This window comes from Micropterus salmoides, unplaced genomic scaffold (genome assembly GCF_014851395.1).
Source record: "Micropterus salmoides isolate LMB-PRFRI ecotype aquatic unplaced genomic scaffold, ASM1485139v1 Ms_hic_scaffold_20, whole genome shotgun sequence".
NCBI lineage: Eukaryota > Metazoa > Chordata > Actinopteri > Centrarchiformes > Centrarchidae > Micropterus > Micropterus salmoides.
Genome location: NW_024041151.1, coordinates 26,561,726 through 26,583,271, shown reverse-complemented (window position 1 = coordinate 26,583,271; position 21,546 = coordinate 26,561,726). Strand labels below are relative to the sequence as shown.

General features: G+C 41.5%; 1 protein-coding gene across 5 annotated transcripts in view; it reads left to right on the top strand.

The window, feature by feature from the left end:
• tjp2a (tight junction protein 2a (zona occludens 2)) overlaps positions 1-21,329 on the top strand; it is a 44,616-nt gene extending 23,287 nt beyond the window's left edge. For 4 of the 5 annotated variants that reach the window (XM_038733199.1, XM_038733196.1, XM_038733197.1 and 1 more), the window contains 22 exons: positions 3,238-3,362; positions 4,071-4,173; positions 4,392-5,136; positions 5,570-5,673; positions 6,317-6,470; positions 7,650-7,761; positions 8,208-8,338; positions 8,451-8,532; positions 8,687-8,837; positions 9,121-9,229; positions 10,944-11,163; positions 11,474-11,661; positions 11,775-11,870; positions 12,018-12,097; positions 12,179-12,389; positions 13,314-13,414; positions 13,586-13,810; positions 13,944-14,048; positions 16,510-16,692; positions 18,077-18,154; positions 19,573-19,658; positions 19,773-21,329. In XM_038733199.1, coding sequence (XP_038589127.1) covers positions 3,238-3,362; positions 4,071-4,173; positions 4,392-5,136; positions 5,570-5,673; positions 6,317-6,470; positions 7,650-7,761; positions 8,208-8,338; positions 8,451-8,532; positions 8,687-8,837; positions 9,121-9,229; positions 10,944-11,163; positions 11,474-11,661; positions 11,775-11,870; positions 12,018-12,097; positions 12,179-12,389; positions 13,314-13,414; positions 13,586-13,810; positions 13,944-14,048; positions 16,510-16,692; positions 18,077-18,154; positions 19,573-19,658; positions 19,773-19,929 — 3,546 coding nt within the window. In that variant the 3' untranslated portion in view covers positions 19,930-21,329. Of the gene's footprint in view, positions 1-22; positions 2,843-3,237; positions 3,363-4,070; positions 4,174-4,391; positions 5,137-5,569; positions 5,674-6,316; positions 6,471-7,649; positions 7,762-8,207; positions 8,339-8,450; positions 8,533-8,686; positions 8,838-9,120; positions 9,230-10,943; positions 11,164-11,473; positions 11,662-11,774; positions 11,871-12,017; positions 12,098-12,178; positions 12,390-13,313; positions 13,415-13,585; positions 13,811-13,943; positions 14,049-16,509; positions 16,693-18,076; positions 18,155-19,572; positions 19,659-19,772 lie in introns of those variants that run through there. The other variant, XM_038733200.1, reaches the window with a different exon arrangement.
• The last annotated feature ends 217 nt before the right edge of the window (positions 21,330-21,546 follow it).

The following is a 21,546-nucleotide window of genomic DNA, read 5'->3' as shown; positions in this document are numbered from 1 at the left end:
TTTAATACGTTTGAAAGGAAGGTGCAAACTGCCAAGTGTTGCGCAGAGATGGCTGCTGTTGTTGTTGTGAAAAGGCGACCCAGCCGTAATAAATGAACACGTAGAGAAATTAACAATATTAGATGATATTATTCTCTATCCAATGTATAGAAATACAATTGTATTTTATTTATGCGATGAACTATATGAATTGAATTGGGTTGTTTTGTATTTTCCTTGAAGCTTTGGCAGTACTGTTGTATTAACATTCATGCCAATACAGCAAATTTCATTTCGACCTAACTTCTCTTCTCCGGGAGATGGAAGAATTTAGACAGTTGCATGGCACTGCGGAGAACCCCCTGCTGCAGTAGTGCATGGATCACGTATAAAATTCATCCAGCCAAAGGGAACGATCACCAACTGTTCACAGTGCGCCGGTCGTAAAGCGACACAACCCATTGTAGGTATCGGAGAGGGAATGGGGTGTTGGGGTGTACAGGGACTGGAGATCGCTGAGCGACCGGGCACGGTGCGGACGGTCTGTGATTGTTCCCTCTGGATGGATGAAGCACGATCTGCTGGCATTTCCTCACGTCTGGGTCCTTCCAGCATACTGTAGCTGTTTCTGCTGGGATTTCCAAAGCAGTGTTTCAGGTGTGCTGTCCCAAGTACTTAGTGTAATCTCAGGCAGGATGGGCAGGTACATATGATTACCACATACTCGGGATGCACTGAATGAAACAAACAAACATTTTTATGCGGTGGCTGCTTTCTTTCCCGACTCTCCATGGGGTAAACCATTAAAAAACCCTAAATACTGCCACCTCAAGTGTGTTTGCTCCTGTTGTCATCTACGCAGTACTTCTAAGTTGATCACCCATAACAGTTACTACAATTGCACGTGCAATATTTTAGAATGCACACTCAATTTAGTACTTTCTGAGATGTTAATAAATAAATCCGGCCCATATATAGTAATTTGAGAAATATAAAACCCTAGTTTTATTTAACAGAAGCCACGGGTCTCAAGTGTTTAATGTCATTTGAACGTAAGCAACTATAAAAGACCTTTGTCCAAAAAAAATGCAGTCTAAATTAAATCATGAACTATGAGATACTGACACATTCTCGTTGATAGTAGTAATAATCGCTATTTACAGGCGTGTTACATCTTTGTGCCACATCTCGCCACCAGCCAAGTGGACCAAGTTCTACACTGCTGTTAATGTGAAACACGTGTACGGCTATGTGAGCAGAGCAAACCAGTTGAGCTTAGGTAATCATGCTGATGAGCTCATTGTCTCGTGCTGCGGTTCACTGAAGCCAGAAAAGCAGATTTAGTGCAAAAAGGTCCTCTGCCGCAGGCGTGTGACCCCCGACTCTCAGCCCCGCCACAGCCAGCTGTCACATTCTGCTTTGTGCATGTACTTTTTGGTCTCTTCTACCATTTGTTAGCGGAGTAGCATTTTTCACATCTCTTGCCTTTTTTAAAATTTTTTAAGAAAAAGTAAAGGTGCACATGGTAATCATAACTTTACCACACAGAACTGACTAGGATTAACATTAACAAGTACAGCAAAATATAGTTATAACTTATTTTAGTAATTACAACATACACAAAACATGTAAAGCACACAAAGCTAATAAATATCTCTGGTAGCAGACATTGCAAACAGATGTTAATGGACAGAAGATGAACTGGAGCTTTATGTAAATAATGAATAATGTTTTCTGTTTGAATATAAATAAATTTTAACTATGTTCAAATAGCCAATACTCGAATAAACAGGTGAACTTATTTTGTTAATGTGTGTACTGTACGGTCAGATTACCAGATGCAAAGTAAAAACAAACATGGAGGAAATGAACACAGAGGCTGAGATTTTAGAGGCACTGTTTGAATCCTGGCACTGTTTTGGATTTTACTTTTTAAATGTCAAAGCAAGGGTTGATGTGATAAACGATGTTTGTTAACTCAAGTGTGGACACATCTGGAAGAAGAAATTAGGCTATCTGTTGCTTTAACTTTCAACCGACTGGAAACAATCTGACCGATCAGAGAACCCAGCTATCATCCAACTTCAGAGACACACTTTTTAAACAACGTCCTTCTGAATAACTGAGAGTTACATTTACCAGCAATGGAAAAAATAACCAGAAATCATCAAATACCTGTCATACTTGAATAGGAATTAGATATCCCAGTACACACACACGTACACACACGTACACACACACACACACACACACACACACACACTTCCAACTTGTTTCACATCATTAAATCCCATCATCCCTCTCCTCAACCGCTGGTGTAAATAACATAACAGTGACAGGCTTCCTCGGCTTCACTGTCTGCTGTCATTTTTAAAAACCTTTCATACCAGTGTGGTTTCACATTGGTTGGAAAAACTACAAACCATCTTTCTGTGTGGAAGAGAATACTGGCCGGCTTCTCTGGCTCATAAAACCTTTTGTTTTCAAGGTAAAAACAAGGGTCAGATCATGAAAAGCTGACATTTTATTTTCCAGTTTAAAAACAAAACGATTTGATTCTTAACTTAATATTTTATTAACAGCAAATAAATATTTAAGATTTTTCTAGCAGAGTGACTGTCTCAGCTACTTTTTTGCCTGTTTGTTTCTCTGCTTGCACTTTCTCCCTCCCTCTGCCTCCACGGCCATCTGCTATAGACAGGGGGAAGTGGTGAATTGTGTGGTGGTGTGTGTGTGTGTGTGTGTGTGTGTGTGTGTGTGGTTTTTTTTTTTTTTTTTTTTAAGTACAGATGGAAGAGGATAAAGAGACACGGTTATCAAATCTCTGACCTAATCTCATCTGGGCAAACTGGAGCAGTGGCAGGTAGAATCATTCAACGCCGTAACACGTTTCCAAAGAAGCAAGGAGCCTTTAAAAACAGTTGTTTGAAAGTGAAAAACACCCCTTGCTGATGTACACATGTGACGCATCAGAACATTTTGAAGCTGAGCATTAGTGTAGCTGTTTATGCCATAGGACACGCAAAGCCATAGAAAATTGCAGGCACTGAACTGCTGTACAGTCATACATGACTCCATTATGCACAACTGTAATCACAATCAGTCAAAATCCCTTTAATCGCCATGCACAATAAACATGCAGCTATGATAATGCTGTGTGAGCTGACACACCGCACAGGGATTACAGGATCGCTCACACACACACATTTAGACACAGAATAGATGGAGACTACACATGATTTAATTTTTTCCTCTCAGGATCCGAAGATGGGCTTTGGCATCGCAGTGTCAGGTGGTCGGGATAACCCCAACGAGGAGAGTGGCGAGGTGTCCATTGTGGTGTCGGACGTCCTGCAGGGAGGACCGGCTGATGGCTTGTTGTTGTGCGTACTTTTATTGGTCATCCTTCAGTATAAATCCCAGAACTCTGAAACTCAAAACATTTGCAGACTGTGAAACTGTTTGTCATTAGTGAAATGCTACTGGAGTGACAAATGTAACGGCTCTATTTCAAGTCATTTCATTCAGTTAGGACAGATTATTATTATTATTATTATTGTCTAATCTAAACTTAGTTAAAGATACTTTAACGACTATACCAATCTTTTTTGAATTTTTGACATTACATATGGTTTTGAAATTATGCATTTTAGAACACTTATAATATTTATAATTAATTCAGAAGGGTGTCACTCTATATTATTCAAAATATGTTAAATCAGTTAACATCTATATCTCTACAAGTCTTCGTTCAAATGTGGCCAAAATCGAAACATTCTGTAGATGGCAGATATATCAAGTCACCTTCTCTGGAGATACAAATGTCCAGGGTTCCAAACCCCAGGTGGGCGAGTCCTACTTGCCAACAATGTCGCAAATCATGCATGTGGTGTGGTTTCAAGTGGTCACTGAGGTCATATTAAGTTGAAGGTTGCCTAATGTGACCCACTGTCAAAATTTTAAATTTTCTCTGCTAAAAAGTGTTTGTGCAGCAAAAACCAAACATTCACATTTATTGAGAATACCTAAAATAACAAACTGTTTCAGTTAAGTTTAGTATGTTTGGCTCATATCAACCTGTTTGTGTTTAGTGAGAGTGATCGAGTGGTGCAGGTGAACGCAATCCCCATGGAGGGGGCCACCCACTCCTTTGCTGTCCAGACCCTCAGGAAGTGTGGCAAAGTAGCAAAAATTGTAAGTGAAGCTTTTGATTTGTTGTTTGAACCAAATTTTTGTTTTATTACTTAATAAATGAAGTGTTAATTGAAGTCGCTTACAATGTGAGTAAGATGATGTGTGTTTGAAACTTGTCTGGAAAATGTAATCACTTATATTGATTCCCCTCTCTCTCCTAATGTTTGTATGAGCTTGATGTTTTTATTGATTAAATCTTTGTCTCTGTTAATCAACAGACAGTTAAGAGGCCCAGAAAGGTTCCAGTCAATCTGATGAATCGTCCCCCGTCACCTGATGACAGAGTCTTCAACAACGACTACAATGATGATTACAACTACGAGCCGGAACGCCGCAGTGTGTACAGCGTGCCAGACCACAGCCCAGAGAGGGAACGAGGGAGGGGAGGCTACATGGATTCCGGCTACCAAACACGTGAGCGGGAATATGACCGCCGGGAACGCGGCAGGAGCACGGAGAGGGACCTGAGCCCGGACCGGCCGTACAGGAGAGACGGCAGCAGAGGTCGCACTTTGGACAGAGAACGCAGCCCGGATCGGCCCCCAATGCTCGGACGCGACTACAGCCCAGACAGAAGGTACCGCAGCGAGCGCACGTTAGACCGAGACTACAGTCCAGATCTGCGGTACCGCAGCGAGCGAGCCCTTGACCGGGAGCACAGCCCAGACAGACGCTACCGCAGTGAGAGAACACTGGACCGCACCAACAGCCCAGACCTGCGGCGCAGACGTGACAGCCACAGCCCGCCTCGAGGCCAACACTCCTTCGAACGAGGACGTGAATACATCCCCAGTGACGCCAGGAAGTACGACGAGCCAATGAAGCGGAGTGGAAGCAGAGACCGTCTGGAACGCTCGCCATCACCTCCCTCCATTGCCATACCTGTGCCCCGCCCTGCCCGGGACCTGGAGCCACTGGAGAAACCCCTGAATGTACTGCTGCTGAAGAACCGGCCCAATGAAGGTGAGAAACTATCAAACCTTGTTATGAGTTACTACTGTTAGGCTGTTAGACCCCATTCTGAGGAACAACATATGTAGTTTGTACTTTTTCAAACAGATAACGCAGTTTGTTTTTTGTTACAGCAAGTAGGACTGGGGGTATTTTCTTGAAATGATAAAACGTTTTAAAATTTTAAATTACTTGTTTCTGTACCAATGCCAAAGCGAGAAAACTATTGCATCTGTCAAAGAACATGGAGGAAGAAGAAGATATATTTACTGTATATTCATAACTGTCTGATCAGAGAATTAGAAGAAGTAAATGAGCACCAGTCAGATCAGATATTCGATGCCAGCTGTTTGGGCATCTGAGAAACTGTTTCCTACTAAAAATTGTATGCTTTGACAGAGCATTTTTAATAAATGTAAAAATTCTTTTTTACCATCTTTTCCAGAGTATGGCCTGCGTCTGGGCAGCCAGCTCTTCATCAAAGAGATGACCAACACAGGGCTTGCCAACAGAGATGGGAACTTGCAGGAAGGAGACATTATATTAAAGGTAGGGTCAAGGTTTGTCCTCAAAGTGCAGATCGTGAGCAGGCTTCAGAAAAGGATTGAAAATGATTATGTTCATTATTAATTAATCTCCCTCACTGTCTCATTTTGTTTAATATTTGACTCCTGAAAATGTCAAAAATACTGAAATATGCTCATGACAAGTTTCCAGAGGCAAAAGGGATGTTTTCAAAAAGCTTATTGTATTGATCAACACTCCAAAACCCAAAGATATTCAATTTAGAATTAAATAAAAAAGAATAGAGGAGCAAATCCTCACACTTGAGGACTGGACAAAGAAAATATTTAGCATTTGTGCTTAATAAATTACTCATTTGAATATCAAAATTATTTTCACTACATGGTGTTTGGTCATTTAGCATGCTGGGTATCTTAATAAAAATAAATCAAAAGAAGATCTCTGTCTTGTTTTATTTCAGGGCAGCATCAAAGTCTCTGACAGTATTTTATCATGATCACTCTATCTGCAGAACAACACTGCCTGAATACATAACTGCACAGGGTTCATACTAGAGCATTGTTTCTTTGTAGTTAGGGCAGTGATAAGCAATTTGAATGTGTCCTAATTCTCTCTCTCTCTCTCTCTCTCTCTCTCTCTCTCTCTCTCTCCCCCCTCCCTCTGTCAGATTAACGGTACAGTGACAGAAAACCTGTCTCTCAGCGACGCAGGGAAGCTGATCGAGAAGTCTCGCGGGAAGCTGCAGCTGGTGGTGCAGAGGGACAGACGGCAGGTGCTGATCCGAGTCCCCCCGATGGTCGACAGCGACTCGGAGCTCGATGGTGAGCGACAGTCGAAACTGAAAAGCAGCCGATCCTATCCATTGTAGAGGCAAACCTGGCGAGTGGCCACCACCATCACATATAAAACCCACTGCGTATGAACTTCATACCGACACATGAATCAACTGTGGAAACGTTATTGCCATTATTGTTGTTGTAAATGTCCACCAAACCTGTTTACCCTTCATAAAATAAAAGATTTACTCACATCAGTTTTTAGTATTCTTGAAATACTTAATGTGTCCAAATATTTTACATTGCAGTACTATGAGCTAACCAGAGATTCACCAAACCGTCATCATTCCTCCACCGTTGTGATTACCCACTCTTTTATACCTGATTTTAATGTCACATGACCAGATGACATGCTGTGATTGGTCAGAACCAATGTAGCTAAGTGGTGTGAGTGGATTGTTCGCTGACCAAATGTTTGCCGGGAGGGGGGGGGGGTATATCCGGAAGACTTGTGACCCATTTTGTCTGGTTTTGGGACGGTGTGTGTTTGTGTGTGTGTGTGTGTGAGTGAGAGAGAGTGTGTGTCTATGTGTGAAAATGCTCACTAGCTTTAGGCAGGGTGATCTAATCCCCCGTCATAATCCTGCTATTGGATATAACGGAATTTCATTATGTTAAGGTTAGCCCCACAGCAGCCCTCTGGTTTCTGTCATCCAGGACCCCTCTCTGTAAAGATCTCTAAGAAAATAGGGACTGATTGTGCGTGTGAGTACAGATTTTCAGCTCAGCAAGCTTCAGATCACCTGTTTTGCATCTACATCTAATTTTTCTTTGTAATTTTATTGCTGCATTTCATCAATCCTGCCATGCTAATGCAATCTAGCCTTTATATCTAAGTTTAAAGTGCTTGTCGTAGTTCAGTGTATGATCAAGATCCGTGGAGCTGGCACATATAATTACTGGGCGTGCTCCACTTTGTGTAGGAATGTGACCTTCATTTGTGTTGCACCTGTGTGTGTTTGTGCCTTTTCTGCTTCCATGACCTGTGGGCCATTTCAGTCGTGTAAAAGCCACATTATGTATTTAAAAAAACAAGAAAAGGAAACACATCAGGGAGAAATTAAACACTTTACTCTTTCAGACATGGTTTTTACTGTTTACCTGAACATGAAGACACTACGGAAGCCAAAGACCTCATAGACAGTTTGTTGTTGTGTGTTGCAGATATCTCAGAGATCGAGTCGTACCGCTCCTACTCTCCACAGGATGACAGGCGGGGCCACCACTCCGACCTCTCCTCCCACTCATCCAATGAGAGGCTTAGAGAGAAGCCCAGGTAAGCTGTCATTAAATCTTCCGCCACGTGAAGGAAGTGTTTCCCCTGCCTAAATATTGAACTGCTGGATTTATAATACTGCTTTACTAAGATTTCCCAGTGTTTTTATTATCTGTGCTGTTAAATACAGCAGACAAATCAGGATAATGCAGGATTATGTTTATTTATGCTTCATGAGGCTTAGCCCAATCATCACAATAAATCTGATGAATGGAATTCCATTGGTGATAATTATCATCTTCTTATCTTGTGGATTTTAATATGACTAGGAATTTCTCTGCATAGCATAAGTGCTGTAACGTTTGAGTTGTCTGTATATTTATTTATTTTTTGTCAGCCATTTTGCCTTCATCTTGACAGTATTGTGGATCAGGCTTGGCGGTTGTCCTAGATCATCCTATTAGAGATTAGACATATCCTGATACTTTACTTTGTGACATTACCAGAGAGGACCCACCCAACAGGCTGGCAAAAATGGGAGCCATGCCGACACCATTCAGAGTTCCCGACCGAGCTGTTGAAGACATGCCCCCTTTGCAGGCAGAGAGGGAGGAACCGCGCGCAGAAACACCACCAGGTAAACGCGTGTCTCCTTCTGATCATGATCAAAGCTTTACAAAGCTTTGATCATGATCAAAGCTGTGAATGCTGCACCTTGAAAACATGAGGTTTCTTTTCTGTTTCTGCAGTACCGGTGGTCACTGTCCCAAAGGTTCGTGCTCCTCCTAAGGTGCCACTGAAGCCGAGCATAGAGGACCAAGAAGTATATGGGTCAGTGCATCGCATGTTATGAGGGTGACACTGTCTAGATTTCTGACCACACATCTAAGCCAGAGACCATAATAAGGATTGTTTATGAATTTCTTTCTTTTTTCCTTCCACTTTTTGGGACTATGTGTAATGGAGTTTTGCTTTCATCGTCCAGGCCGAACACAATGATGGTGCGTTTCCAAAAAGGTGACAGCGTGGGTCTGAGGCTGGCGGGGGGGAATGATGTCGGCATCTTCATCGCTGGCGTTCAGGAAGATAGCGCGGCCGAGCAGGAAGGTCTCGTCACAGGAGATCAGATCATGAAGGTGAGACTTCTTTTATTCCTCAAACACCTGCAGATAAAACACTCAGATGGCTCAACGGCACAATCAAGATCCTCATTAGACCCAGACCCAGGGTGTAGGTACCTAAACCTTAACTGAGAAGTTAGCAGCCCTTCATTAACTGGAGTGCCAGTGATCTGGTATCTTAGGCCATTTTTACACAAAGGAATATTTGATCTGCTGGCCATGTTGTATTTAAGTCTATTCTACAGTATACTATACCACTTGTTCTAATGGTATTTCTTATCTGTTTTATCTGTTTCAGGTGAACAACATGGACTTCAGAGGCATGGTGCGTGAAGATGCTGTCCTCTACCTCCTAGACATTCCGAAAGGAGAAGATGTAACTATTCTTTCTCAACGGAAACCTGAAGGTACTGTGTAGTGGGGATGTATTGATCAGACTTTTTCCCTCCCCTATACCGATACTGATACCTATACCTGGGTTTTGGGTATTGGCCGATGCTAAGTAGCGGTCCGATACCGGTGTAAAATTAATAAACCGTATTCCTCACTGTGAGGAAGAGACTCAGAATCATTTATGTGTATGTAAACATCAGATTTCACTTAATTGAACTGAATAGGTCAGCCCTATATCGAGCTATTTGAGTCAGGGCCAATATCAGTGTCGGATTTAAGCATGCCTGCTATATAGATAATAGCTGCTAATGAAACTAATAGAAATATATATCGCTATCGATAACAACATTTTTTAAAATGAAAGGTAAATGCAGCAGATAAATACGAGCGCACACTAAAGTTGACAAACACCTGTGCATATACTAAAAAGGCATAAATTCAACAGCTTTTGTAGTGGAAGTCCAAATTAAGATGCACAATCAATATATTGCAGATTCAGTGAACTGTCCACACCAATGACAGTATAAGGTTAGGTGTGTCTGTATAGCAATAAATATTTAGATTTTTGAATACATTTACAGAGATGCACTGTGTAGATGGATAAAAGCAATGTACTCCTAATTGAACCCAGAGGTACACCAAATCCACCGTCAGGTTGAGTCATTTATATAGTTTTAGTTGTTAGCGGGATGTCACGAAAACTTTTTTGTTTTACTGTTACCTTGTTTGGGGTCCGCTCCTTCGTCCCGCGCTATTTTCTCTCTCTTCCTCCACTTTGCAAACAGGCGCCATCACAATCATGTTGTGTTCACTTGATCACAATGTAAGCGCAATGTGCAACAGTAATAATTGTCCGTGCAAAACAGTGCGCTATAAAATTATATGGATTAAACAAAGCATCGCTGCAAATAATTAGTGTCGATGCTTCTTGGTAATCGAATTAATTGAATTAATCAAATTAATCAAATTTATCGATAAATCATTTTAGCCCTAGTTACCACCCTTAAGCATTTCACACCTGTGACTAGTTAAGTTAAAAAGTTAAGAAAATGTATTAATTCATTAGTTATGCACATTGTAATGTTGTTGTAATTTCAATAGCTTGCTCATTTATGAATATTTTGACATCAAACCACCTTCCCTCCTGAACATCCACATCCACTCACAATTTTCACAGCTGTTATTTGTTATTTTGTTATTTTTTTTTATAAGGTTCAAATGTTTTAATTAAAGAGTGTATGTTTGCAGTACGTGGGATTTATTGTTTTGTTTTTAACCGTATTTAATTTGGTATCGTGATTAATGGAATTTCACGCGTATTGGTATTGACTACTAAATTTCTGATATTGTCACAACCCTAGTTGTTTTTGTAGTTTTATGGTCTTTAGTACTAGACCTTCAAGGTCAGTAGTAGGATTATGCCTTGTTATACTCAGTGTGGCTCATGTGGCAGAGCTTGTTAATTGGAAGATTGGAGGTTCAATCCCCGGCTCCTCCAGGCTGCATGTTGAAGTGTCCTTGGGCAAGATACTGAACCCCGAATTGCCCCCGATGGCTTAATGCCACCCCACTTAATGTGTGTGAATGTTAGATTCTGTTTGAGCACTTAGGCTCAGTTATGAATGTGTGTGAAGGTGCTATACCAATACAGAGCATTTACATTTACTTTCAGTGAGTAGATGGGCCCAGAATGACCGGGTGCCCCCCACCATTTGTCTTCTCTTTCAGTGTACAAGGACATTTTAGCATCTGGCAGAGGCGACTCTTTCTTCATCAGGACCCACTTTGAGTATGAGAAGGAGGCTCCTCAAAGTCTTCCTTTCACCAGAGGAGACATTTTCAAAGTGACAGACACGCTTTATGATGGCAAACTAGGCAACTGGCTGGCAATCCGCTCTGACAAAGACAACCAGCTGTTGGAGAAAGGAATTATCCCCAACAAGAGCAGGTATGTGCAGGGACGGTGGTCATGTATGTAGGGTTATTTGTATTTGTTAAATTAATGGGTACAATATTGGTGCATCTGTAATGTTAGTGACGGTCATGGTAGCACAAATTCCAGTGATTAACTGGTTTTGGATCAGTTGGCTACAACTGATTGCTCAGATCAGCTCTACGGTCCAGCATAACAAGGTCTCTGCTTCATCAAGAGACATACAAACCATGTAGGGTGGAAAGTTGAAACTTTTAGAATGACCAAACACAATTGGTTATTAGATGTGGTGCTGACTAAAACTCCTTTTTATTTTGTGTTACAGAGCAGAGCAAATGTCCAACGCCCAGAATGCTGCTCGGGCAGCATCAGGCAACGACAGAGGAGACTTCTGGAGGTTGAGAGGTCAAAGGGCCGCAAAGAAGAAAGACATGCGCAAGAGCAGAGAGGACCTGAGCGCAGCTCCGGTCACAACACGATTCCCTGCCTACGAGAGAGTGGTGTTACGTGAAGGTACCCCCAAAAAAAGTTTATTCTACAGTTTCACACGGAATGTATTTTGCAGTCATTTGTTTATCCTGTGTACTTGTAGCTAAGCGTGTGTTCTGTTTGTTTGTTTGTTTCAGCTGGTTTCAGGAGACCTGTGGTGATATTTGGCCCTATTTCCGATGCAGTGAATGAAAAACTGGCCAACGACATGCCGAACATGTTTGTCGTCGCCAGTAAGTGCTTACATTATCACCTCTTCATTGAAGTTTTAAAATGTATGGAGAAAACTCTGTGTGCCTGTGTAGTTTAACATAAATATTGAATTTGTGAAAGTATTTTAGGGTGACGAATTCTTGCTCATGTATCATTTCTTTCCCAAGAAACGGAGCCGAAGGATGCAGGAAGTGAAAAATCCTCCGGAGTAGTGAGACTAAACACCATCAGACAAATCATTGAACAGGTATACTATTAAACCAAAATGCAGCTTCATGAGAATACTGTAAAAATCATCTAAACTTCATCCACCTCCCCGTTTCCTCAGGACCGCCACGCTCTGCTGGACGTGACTCCCAAAGCTGTGGACACTCTGAACTACACCCAGTGGTATCCCATTGTCATCTTTCTGAACCCAGACAGCAAACAAGGCGTCAAGACCATGAGGAACCGCCTCGTACCCGGCTCTTCCCGCAGTGCACGCAAACTGTATGAGCAGGCGGTCAAGCTGAGGAAGACCTGCTCACACCTTTTCACTGGTAGGTTTTATTAGGAGAATGGCTGTTATTCTGACAATAATTGTATAAAAGTTACAAGGTGTACAAGTAAAAAAAACAAGACAAAGATCAAGAAAATGCTCTTTTAAACCATTATTTTTAATAAAGGATGCAAGAGACGTAACTGAATCTTCACGCCTCAGTTCCTTTAGCTGCCTTTTCTTTACTTTTGTAAAGATTTTGTTCAGGAAATTGTTATTGTCTCACCACCTTCAACTTAAGAGTACTCCACAGATTTAACATTGCAGTCATATATAATATTTAAAAAAATCCCCCTCTCACCCTCCTCGCGGGGTGGTACGTGTCATCCTCAAGCTCGGGTCCTCTACCAGAGGCCTGGGAGTTTGAGGGTTCTGCGCAGTATCTCAGCTGTTCCTTGGACTGCACTCTTCTGGACAGAGACCTCTGATGTTTTACCTGGAATCTGCTGTAGCCACTCTGCCAGTTTGGGGGTCACGGTCCCCAGTGGTCCGATTACCACTGGCACCACTGTTGCTCTTACTTTCCACATCTTTTCTAGCTCCTCTTTCAGCCCTTGGTATTTCTCAAGCTTCTCGTGTTCCTTCTTCTTGATGTTGCTGTCGCTTGGGATTGCCACTTCTATCGCTGCAGCCTTCTTCTGCTGTTTGTCGATCACCAGTTTGTCAGTCTGGATCTCCCACAGGATCTTAGCTTGGTCATTCTCAACTACCTTAGGAGGTGTCTTCCATTTTGCCATTTTGCCACATCTGCCTTAGGCAAGGTCCTTAATGCCACCAGCCTACCTCAGGCATGAGTGAAACCGCAAATACAAGAGCCATTCTGCTTTTTGTGTATCATTAAGGTTCACACTGATTAACTGACACATTATTGGTGATCTTGGCCTAACTTGTGGTGTGTGTTTGTTTGTTTTGCGCACATGTCTAGCGACAATCAACCTGAACTCTGCCAACGACGCATGGTACGGCAGCGTGAAAGATTCCATTCAGGAGCAGCAGGACAGAGCTGTGTGGGTGTGTGAGGGCAAGGTGAGTTTTTTTTATATGTGTATATGACAAACTGCTGTTGATAGACATTTAAAAAATGACATATGTTTTCACGTAAGTTTAATGGGCTCCAAGAATAGACCATTGCATGAACATTTCAGTTATGTGAGTCAGAACACACCCAGAATTGAGTTTGTCACTTCCTCTCCTCAGTTGGACGGTTCAGAGGAGGACCTGGATCTCCATGACGACCGCATGTCCTACCTATCAACGATGAGCGCAGACTACCTGAGCATGGACAGCCGCCTGAACAGCGACTACGAAGACACAGCGGATGAGGGCGGGGCTTACACTGACAATGAGCTGGACGAGCCATTGGACGAGCTCCAGCCGGTGTCGGCCATCAGTCGATCATCTGAGCCCGTACTGCCAGATGAGGTGGGAATGCCCGCTGATACCATGTGAAATACTGAGAGCCCCCCCTTTTAATTGTGTTAAATGTTTAAAAATGTGTGTGTTTGCATAATCTGACCGTGACAACCCGTGTGTGTGTGTGTGTGTGTGTGTGTAGAAACCTCACCCTGAACCCCGGGTTCGTATAAGAAGGGCAGGGAGCAGGGAGAAGACAAACAGAGAGCCCAGCCCTCCCCCTTCTTTTGTCCCTGAACCCCCAAAGGTAAGATCTCCCCCCCCCCTTCCTCCCCAAAATCTCTATATCTACACTTTTCCTGTAATGAGTAATACCAAAGTATGTCAAATTCAGACAGGAAATTAGTTGGGAGCTGCGATCAAGAAAAAAGATATTGGAACTAGTTTTGAATATAGCAAATTTTATTAAGAACATATGTTCAAAACAGTACAAAAAACTACAATATACATATTACACATTGAGCTAAAGACATAAAATGTCAACAACAAATAATTAATCCAGTACTTAATAATAAAGCAGATAAGTAAATGAAAACATAAATATGAAAGTAAATGAATATAAATTTTTTGCTTCAGGAGTTATTCAAAGAAAATCAAGTAAAAGCCATCTGCACTTTATATTTTATATATATATATTAGAGAGAGAAAGAAAAAATTAAAGATGAATCCTTGGACCAGCCTTTAAACGTTCAGTGTGTAAGTTCTAGTGACATCTAGTAGTGGGGGTTGCAAATTGCACCCCCCTCCCCTACCCAAGCGAGCAGTATAGCTACGGTGCCTGAGACAGGACAAAGATCTATGAGATAAGAGATTACCATTCAAGAAATGTGGTTTCTTCTAGATATATTAAGAAATTACATAAAACCATGTTTTTTGTTTTTTTTATATTATAGTTACTTTTTCATTAACAAACAACAGCCACATGAAGAAATGAAGTGCTACATGATGTCTCATACTCCTGTAACACATTATTTTACATCTTTGGAGGTTTGGCTCGTCTGGACTAATATACCAAAGTAAATCAAAAACTATCACATCGAGTGCATCAAGTATGACCACTGACAGATACCAGGACAACGTAAGCCTCACTGTTTCTGCACCACAGTCCATTATAAACCACATAATACATGAAGTTTACAAAGGCATAGTCAATTATCAAAGATCCTCTCGCTTTGTTTAATTAGATGAGCAATCTGTAAATAATATTATAATGTATTTTAGAATTTTTTGAAATACAACAGAAACACAAAGTAGTACTGACAGCCATAATTTCAGCTTGTGGTAAAATGGTGCAACGTTTTCTAATAGGCATTTAGCATGTGAAAGTACAAATTACACATTTGTGTTCACAGTGGGAAGGTCTTGTTATACATCACCATTAGCAGTAAAAAGAAATACATGTTTTCCACCAAGGTAGTAAAATGTGAAGTTTAGCTGCTGGTCTGAGCTTCCCTGCTGTTACCGATTCATTACCAATAATATTCATCAGCTGTCTCAGGAAGGTAACTGCACATTTCTGTCCATGTAACAAAGCCATAACAAGCTGGAGAAGAACTACATGAAGTTACAATCCAACAACATATTTTTTTCCAAATTTAGCAGGCTAATCTGAGCTTCGATGCTGGAAGCTGCCGTTTTATTGCCAATTAGCGATCAGCTGATTCTAAAGAACGTAACATACAAAGCCAAAGCACAGTGCTGGAGAATAAACCCATCCAACTAACAATAAATGTTTTTCTACCAGTCAGTAAAAGCTTAGCTGGCTGATGCTTCCATGCTCTAAGCTAATGTTACGGTTTTATTGCCAGTTAACGTTACTGATCAGCTGATTGTCTCGCTAAGGTAACCGACAAAGCCAAACCACAGGCTGGAGAATAAGTAGGCGACATGAAATTAATCCATATTTCACACCACTGACAGGGGAAACATGTCACGGCTCTCTGTGATTATGACCATCTTTCATTTGCATCGCTAAAGTCTGACAAACAAAGTTAATTACCTGTCCAGCAGAAAACAGACAACTTCAGCTCCGCTTTGAAAACATCTGTCCCACATTAACGTTATGGCCTTCCATCTGGGAAAATCCACAAAATCCGTGATTTCTGCTGTCCCAACGCCGTCTGTGCTGTCGGCTCTCGTGCTAAATAACACGTGTGTGTGCTCCTTCATTTGTCCAAATGTCACTTCTCTTCTTACTTCTAATAAACCAGAGGACTACACAGAGACTGTATATTACTATTATTATTTCCTCTTCTTCTTTGTAAGTATTCAATGTAGTGACGGGCATCTACACAAGCAGAAGAAGAACGCCGTGATGATGACGTGTTTGTTCGTTGTCGGCTACAGTAGAAACATGACAACAAAATACAGCAACCTCCACAGCAGGGGGTGCCCGCGGTTATGTAGATATAAATGTCTCATTCTAAGATAATAAAAACATAACGGTTCATTATGTAAGGACTTTACACACCACTGAAAACATAGTTATGGGTCTTATATTGCTTTTCTGTCGACAGAGCCTCAGAAATATTACACACTGGACCTTTAAAACGCACCTAGAAGTGCAGAACAGCAGCTCGCAGGTCTGAACAGGCGTTTTAATGTGAAGGAGCACCGTGCTGAAGCAGGACATCCTCACCAGAACACCATCAGGCAGCTAAATAACGGTTTCAAATGGTCCAAATATGAACATACCTTTCCTGTGACAGGTGCGGGCTCAGACTCGGACTGAGTCATCACGCAGCTATGACTCACACTCCAGCAGCACCATCAGTAGTGACGCAGCGGGCGGAAACAAGCCGCCTCCCCCTCCTGTGGCCCAGAAGCCCCCCGTCACCCGTCTGAACCAGCCGGAGGAGGAGGACCCCGCCGCAACATCCTTCCTGGGCAAGGTGAGACAAATTAGTTTCTATTCCAACCTGTTAATATCCACTATATTATTATTACTATTATATCCATTGAATATAGTTTATTTCTGTCTACCATTTTATTATGTATATTGTCTGCTACATAGCAGTAGTTAACAAATTCGTAGCAATACGTGCGTCGAAGCATAGCTGCATCCGGTGTTAGTGGGATTCCCCCGGACAAGCTCCTGCCACAAGACCGCGCCTTCGACCGGCTAAAGTTTGGGAGTATTTTAGACAGACACTCAACAACGTGCTGCTCCGTGAGCTCTGTGAACAGGAAATGGCTTCACTGCTGCACAACTGCAGTCCACGAATACATGAAGTAGCATGAACACGCACGCACTGACGGTAGCACCGCAAATCCTGTTTACTTTCTGTCTCCACACAAGCACGGCACATTATCAGCACGAGGACACGTAGTCCGTTAAAATGAATTCGTATTTCTTCATCGCCTTAACGGGGCACGTATGAGCGAGAAAACAGCTGAAACTAACAGTACAGACAATCTGTGACGGTCTGCACAATGTGTGCATCGTCTCAATAGTTTTCTTTGCCCCACACTGATGCAGAAATACATTTAATTATCTTACTGTATTACTCAATATTGAAATAAATCCATGTTAGAAACATTTAAAGTTTTAAGTAAAGCAGCCTAATTAATGTCTGTTATTATTATTAACACATCAGTGACGTGGAAATTGGATTCATTTTAAGATATACTTCTATTGTCATTATTCTGATGTGCTTCATCAGGACGACTGAATAAAATATTAATATATTTATTAGATAATTTAATTTGGATAAATTGGTTTGTTAATTGAGTAATAAGCACCATTTTTGCCTTTAGAATACACAAAATTAGTCGTTAGATTAAGCTATCCATGCATCCATCGTCAACCGCTTATCCTGCATACAGGGTCACACAGGGTGTTAGATTAATCGATCGAATTGAAAAAATAATCGTTACTTACAGCCCTATTTTATTGTAACAAATAAATCAACCTTGTAACCTAAATCTAAAACCTCCCTATTTTTCTTGCTCATCCTGCATTTAGAATATTTTTTCTTATGTTTAAATGAATTATATATTTCATTTTATTCCTCTTTTTTTCTTTCATTGCTTCTAATATGACTAGAAAATGGGTGACCAGGTAACTTAATGTGTCTGCGTTCGTCTTAAATGTTTGTGGCCCTCCTTTAACAGCCATAATTATTCACCATCCACAATAACACTGTTCTGGTGTCTGCATTTCATCAAATTCTCACACTCTCTCATATTAAAGACACTTTAATATGAGTTATGTCGTGCATCAACTAGTAATCATCAAAACTGGAATATTTAATCAATTTCTTTACTTTCTCCTAGATCAAAGCTTTTGAGAAGATGGACCACCTGGCCCGAGCTCAGAGACTCCTGGAGCTGCAAGAAGCAGAAAATGCTCGAGTCAGTTTCAGATGTTTTCATGTTTCTCTAAATACAGGCCTTATGTGTCCATATATATACATTGAGAAAGTTATTGGTTGCTGTGGTCTTTCTACCATCTACTCCTTAAACAATGGGATTCTAATGTGAGTTATGATGGACAAAATCCACAGTCGTGTTATGTGCACAAATGGATCTACAGTTCAGGCTGACGATCTACAGTTCAGGCTGACTGTGTGACAGTCTGTCGTGCAGCAGGGGTGTCAACGCATGAAGCACGTTTTGTCAGACCACAACGCAAAATCAGATGCGCTAAGGTGGCCAATCAAATGCATGCAAGAACGCATTCCTGGTAGATGTAAATAATGTGATGGAAGATTAAGTAGTTGCAAAATCCTGTCTGAGTAATATTAAAGGTCCTAGAATTCACCAATATTTTTACTCAAACTGGACTTCCTGGATCATATTTTGTCCTGTGGGTGGCTGCAACAACACAACAATCAAAGCGCAGCCTGTATTTGGTATCAGTGCCCACTAACATGAGAATTGAAATTTTTGTCTTTTTAGTGGCCACTAAGGGTGATCGGCCACCGATAAGTATTGGCCCATAATTTTTTTAAATAGTTTGATCGGTGGTCTCTGTAAAGGCTGATCAGATGATGCAATACATTTTTACATTTTACACGTTGCTAAAATTGTTCAAAGATAGTTAGCACTGAAGTCCTTTTCTGATGTGAATGGACTGACACGCCTAGTAAATTATTTTCAATGAGAGGCAAGCGGGCAGGAAGGGCCGTGCGAGCGATCTGACAGGCGGAGCAACAGGCGGGCGCGATTCTGTGAAGCGGTCGTGCTGGTTTCCCGCACATGCCCACACGCTGCTTGAATTGTGTGACTGAGAGACTGATCCTCGCTGTGTGTTAGTTTCCTGAGGAAGAGAGGGAGCAGCTCAGGCGCCACTCGCTCAGCTGTCGGCCCCTCTCTCTTTCTTTACCTCTCTCTGCTCTTCTCTCCACCCCTGGAAGAAAGCTGCCTGAGCTTACATAGTTTTTAAGAATAGTTAAATAAATATATAATGCTACACGATAAACATGAAGCTTCAAATGGAGTAATCGGTATCAGCTGATATCGCTTCCAGCAATCGGTGATGTGGATCTCTTGCATTGAAATGGCTTTAGGGAGGGAGCTCTTTACGACAAGTGTGGAGAGGAGGAATGATTACAGCAACCAATAGAGCTTTCAATGTACATGTGAGTATTGTTTTAAGGTAGTAAAAATATGAATGTCTCCCTTAAATAAGGAGTTCAACAAAGCTACAAAAAGACTTGTAGCCTCTTGGGCTCCACGTTGAGTTTGGAGGTCTTGTGTTTTGTTTTGTTTTTTTTAAATGTTGTATTGGTTCTGAATTTATCTGGGTTGGTTCTCTTCTCTCTACACAGTTGGAAATTGCACAGAAGCATCCAGACATCTACGCCGTCCCAGTCAAACTGCCAAAGCCCAACCTCAACCGTCCTCAGCCAATAGGGTGAGAGCATCACTCATCTTTGTAACGCAATAAAAAATTACATATTTATTAAGATAATTAAGCATTAGTCGTATAAAAGAGAACGCTAAACTGCTTGTGTGTGTGCTCGCGCAGTTCAAGCTCCAATCCCGAGCAGCAGGCTCCGTTCAGGCCACCGTACTCCGAGACCAGAGGACACGAGGACGACGAGGCCGAGTACCGCAGACAGCTGGCCGACCAGACCAAGAGAGGGTACTACAATCCTCAGAAATACAAAGACACGGAGCTGTAGGTCGGGAAACCAGGACGTGACATCACCGCTGCACGCGGCTGGATTCCTCCCGCGTCATCGCTACAAGCAAACAGCGCTCGCTGCCTTGGTAACGGCTTAGGCAGCTTTACCTCTTTACCTTTTACATCAAGGTAAACTGTCAGAGCTTTGGTTGTAGTCACATTCCTGCGAAGATTTCAGCACTACTTTCAGACACTTTTCAGCACTGCTGTCTCACTACTGTACATGTTGTACAAAAGCCGTACGCTGATCCCTGCGACAATATTCTTATGAAGTGTGAGGTTTTATTTTTCCCCGCTACATTAACACCTAGCCCCAGTTGTTGTATCTCGTGTATAACCATTGCATTTGAAAGAGCAAAGCATGTTTTTCTGAAAGATAAATACCCCCACATCTTTTTTTTTTGTTTGTTTGTTTGTTTGTTTGTGAATCCACAAAGACTCTTCTAAACATCTGGAAGAAAACTATTATGTCCCCTGCACAAGACAACCGCCATATTTCCTTGCTCATTTTGTAAAAACGTGATGTTGTGTATAACATCAGAACACTAAGGAACAATACAGACAGCTTCTCATACATATTGACTAAGGACATATGACCGGCTACTCCAGCTACCTTTGTTTTGATTATGAAGCAATCACAACTTCTAAGCTCAAAAGCTTAATCGTGCAGCAGATTAAATCTTTTTTTTCACCCAGGTAGTTCGAAGAGTCTTTGAGGATTCTGGAAATACCTTCAGAACATCTGTATGTGTTGTTAGATGACCATTTGGGTTTTTCAAAGATCACTAGGTATATATTTTTCCTTAAAACTGATGCTTTACCTCCTACACCATGCTGCAACCAAATCTTAGATACGGTACTGTAGACTGTGTACAGTATCTAGACTCTGGTTTTACATCTTATTACCAAGCTTTTTTTTTTTCCCCATTCATTGTTACAGCAGGCATGTTCATACAGTAATGAAGTGTTTCAGTGTGGGTTATGCACTCTGTCAGCAGCTGCTCTGATGTAATAGGTGTTAAACTTCCTCTTCTTATCACTCTCCTGCCAAGTCTTCTCTGGTTTATTGTAAGCCTCTACATTCCTGATTGGACATCTGTATATACACTACACCGTGTATTTTTGGTGCATTCTGGGAAGCGGCATATTTTCAAGTGCCTTGTAGCTCAAGGCATTGATGAACTTGTTCTTGCATATATGTTTTTTGTATTAAATATACAGTGAACTCAGTTGCGTCTTTGTACAGGGGAGCATCTGGAATGTGGTGATGACAATCATGTTTGATCAGTTTCTTGTCTTTTAGTTTGTGATTTTTCTCTTTTTTTTTGTTTGTGTTCTCCTTAGTGTTACAGAACAGACACAATTCAAATAAATGAATCTTTTTTTTTTTACACTGTGCCTTTAAGTGTCAGGTTCCACGTTTGTTCATGGGGCAGTTTGGAGAGATTAAAGAACGGGGTAATCTTGAAACCAACTTGTTTGTCCCAGATGTCTGGGTGAGATGCAATTTACAGCATGTTCAAATGGCTAAAGCAGTGCACTCTTCTCCGGGAGGCATTCATAGGGTGCGTTAGTATTTTAATACCTAGTATGCCAAATGCAGTATTCCAAAAAT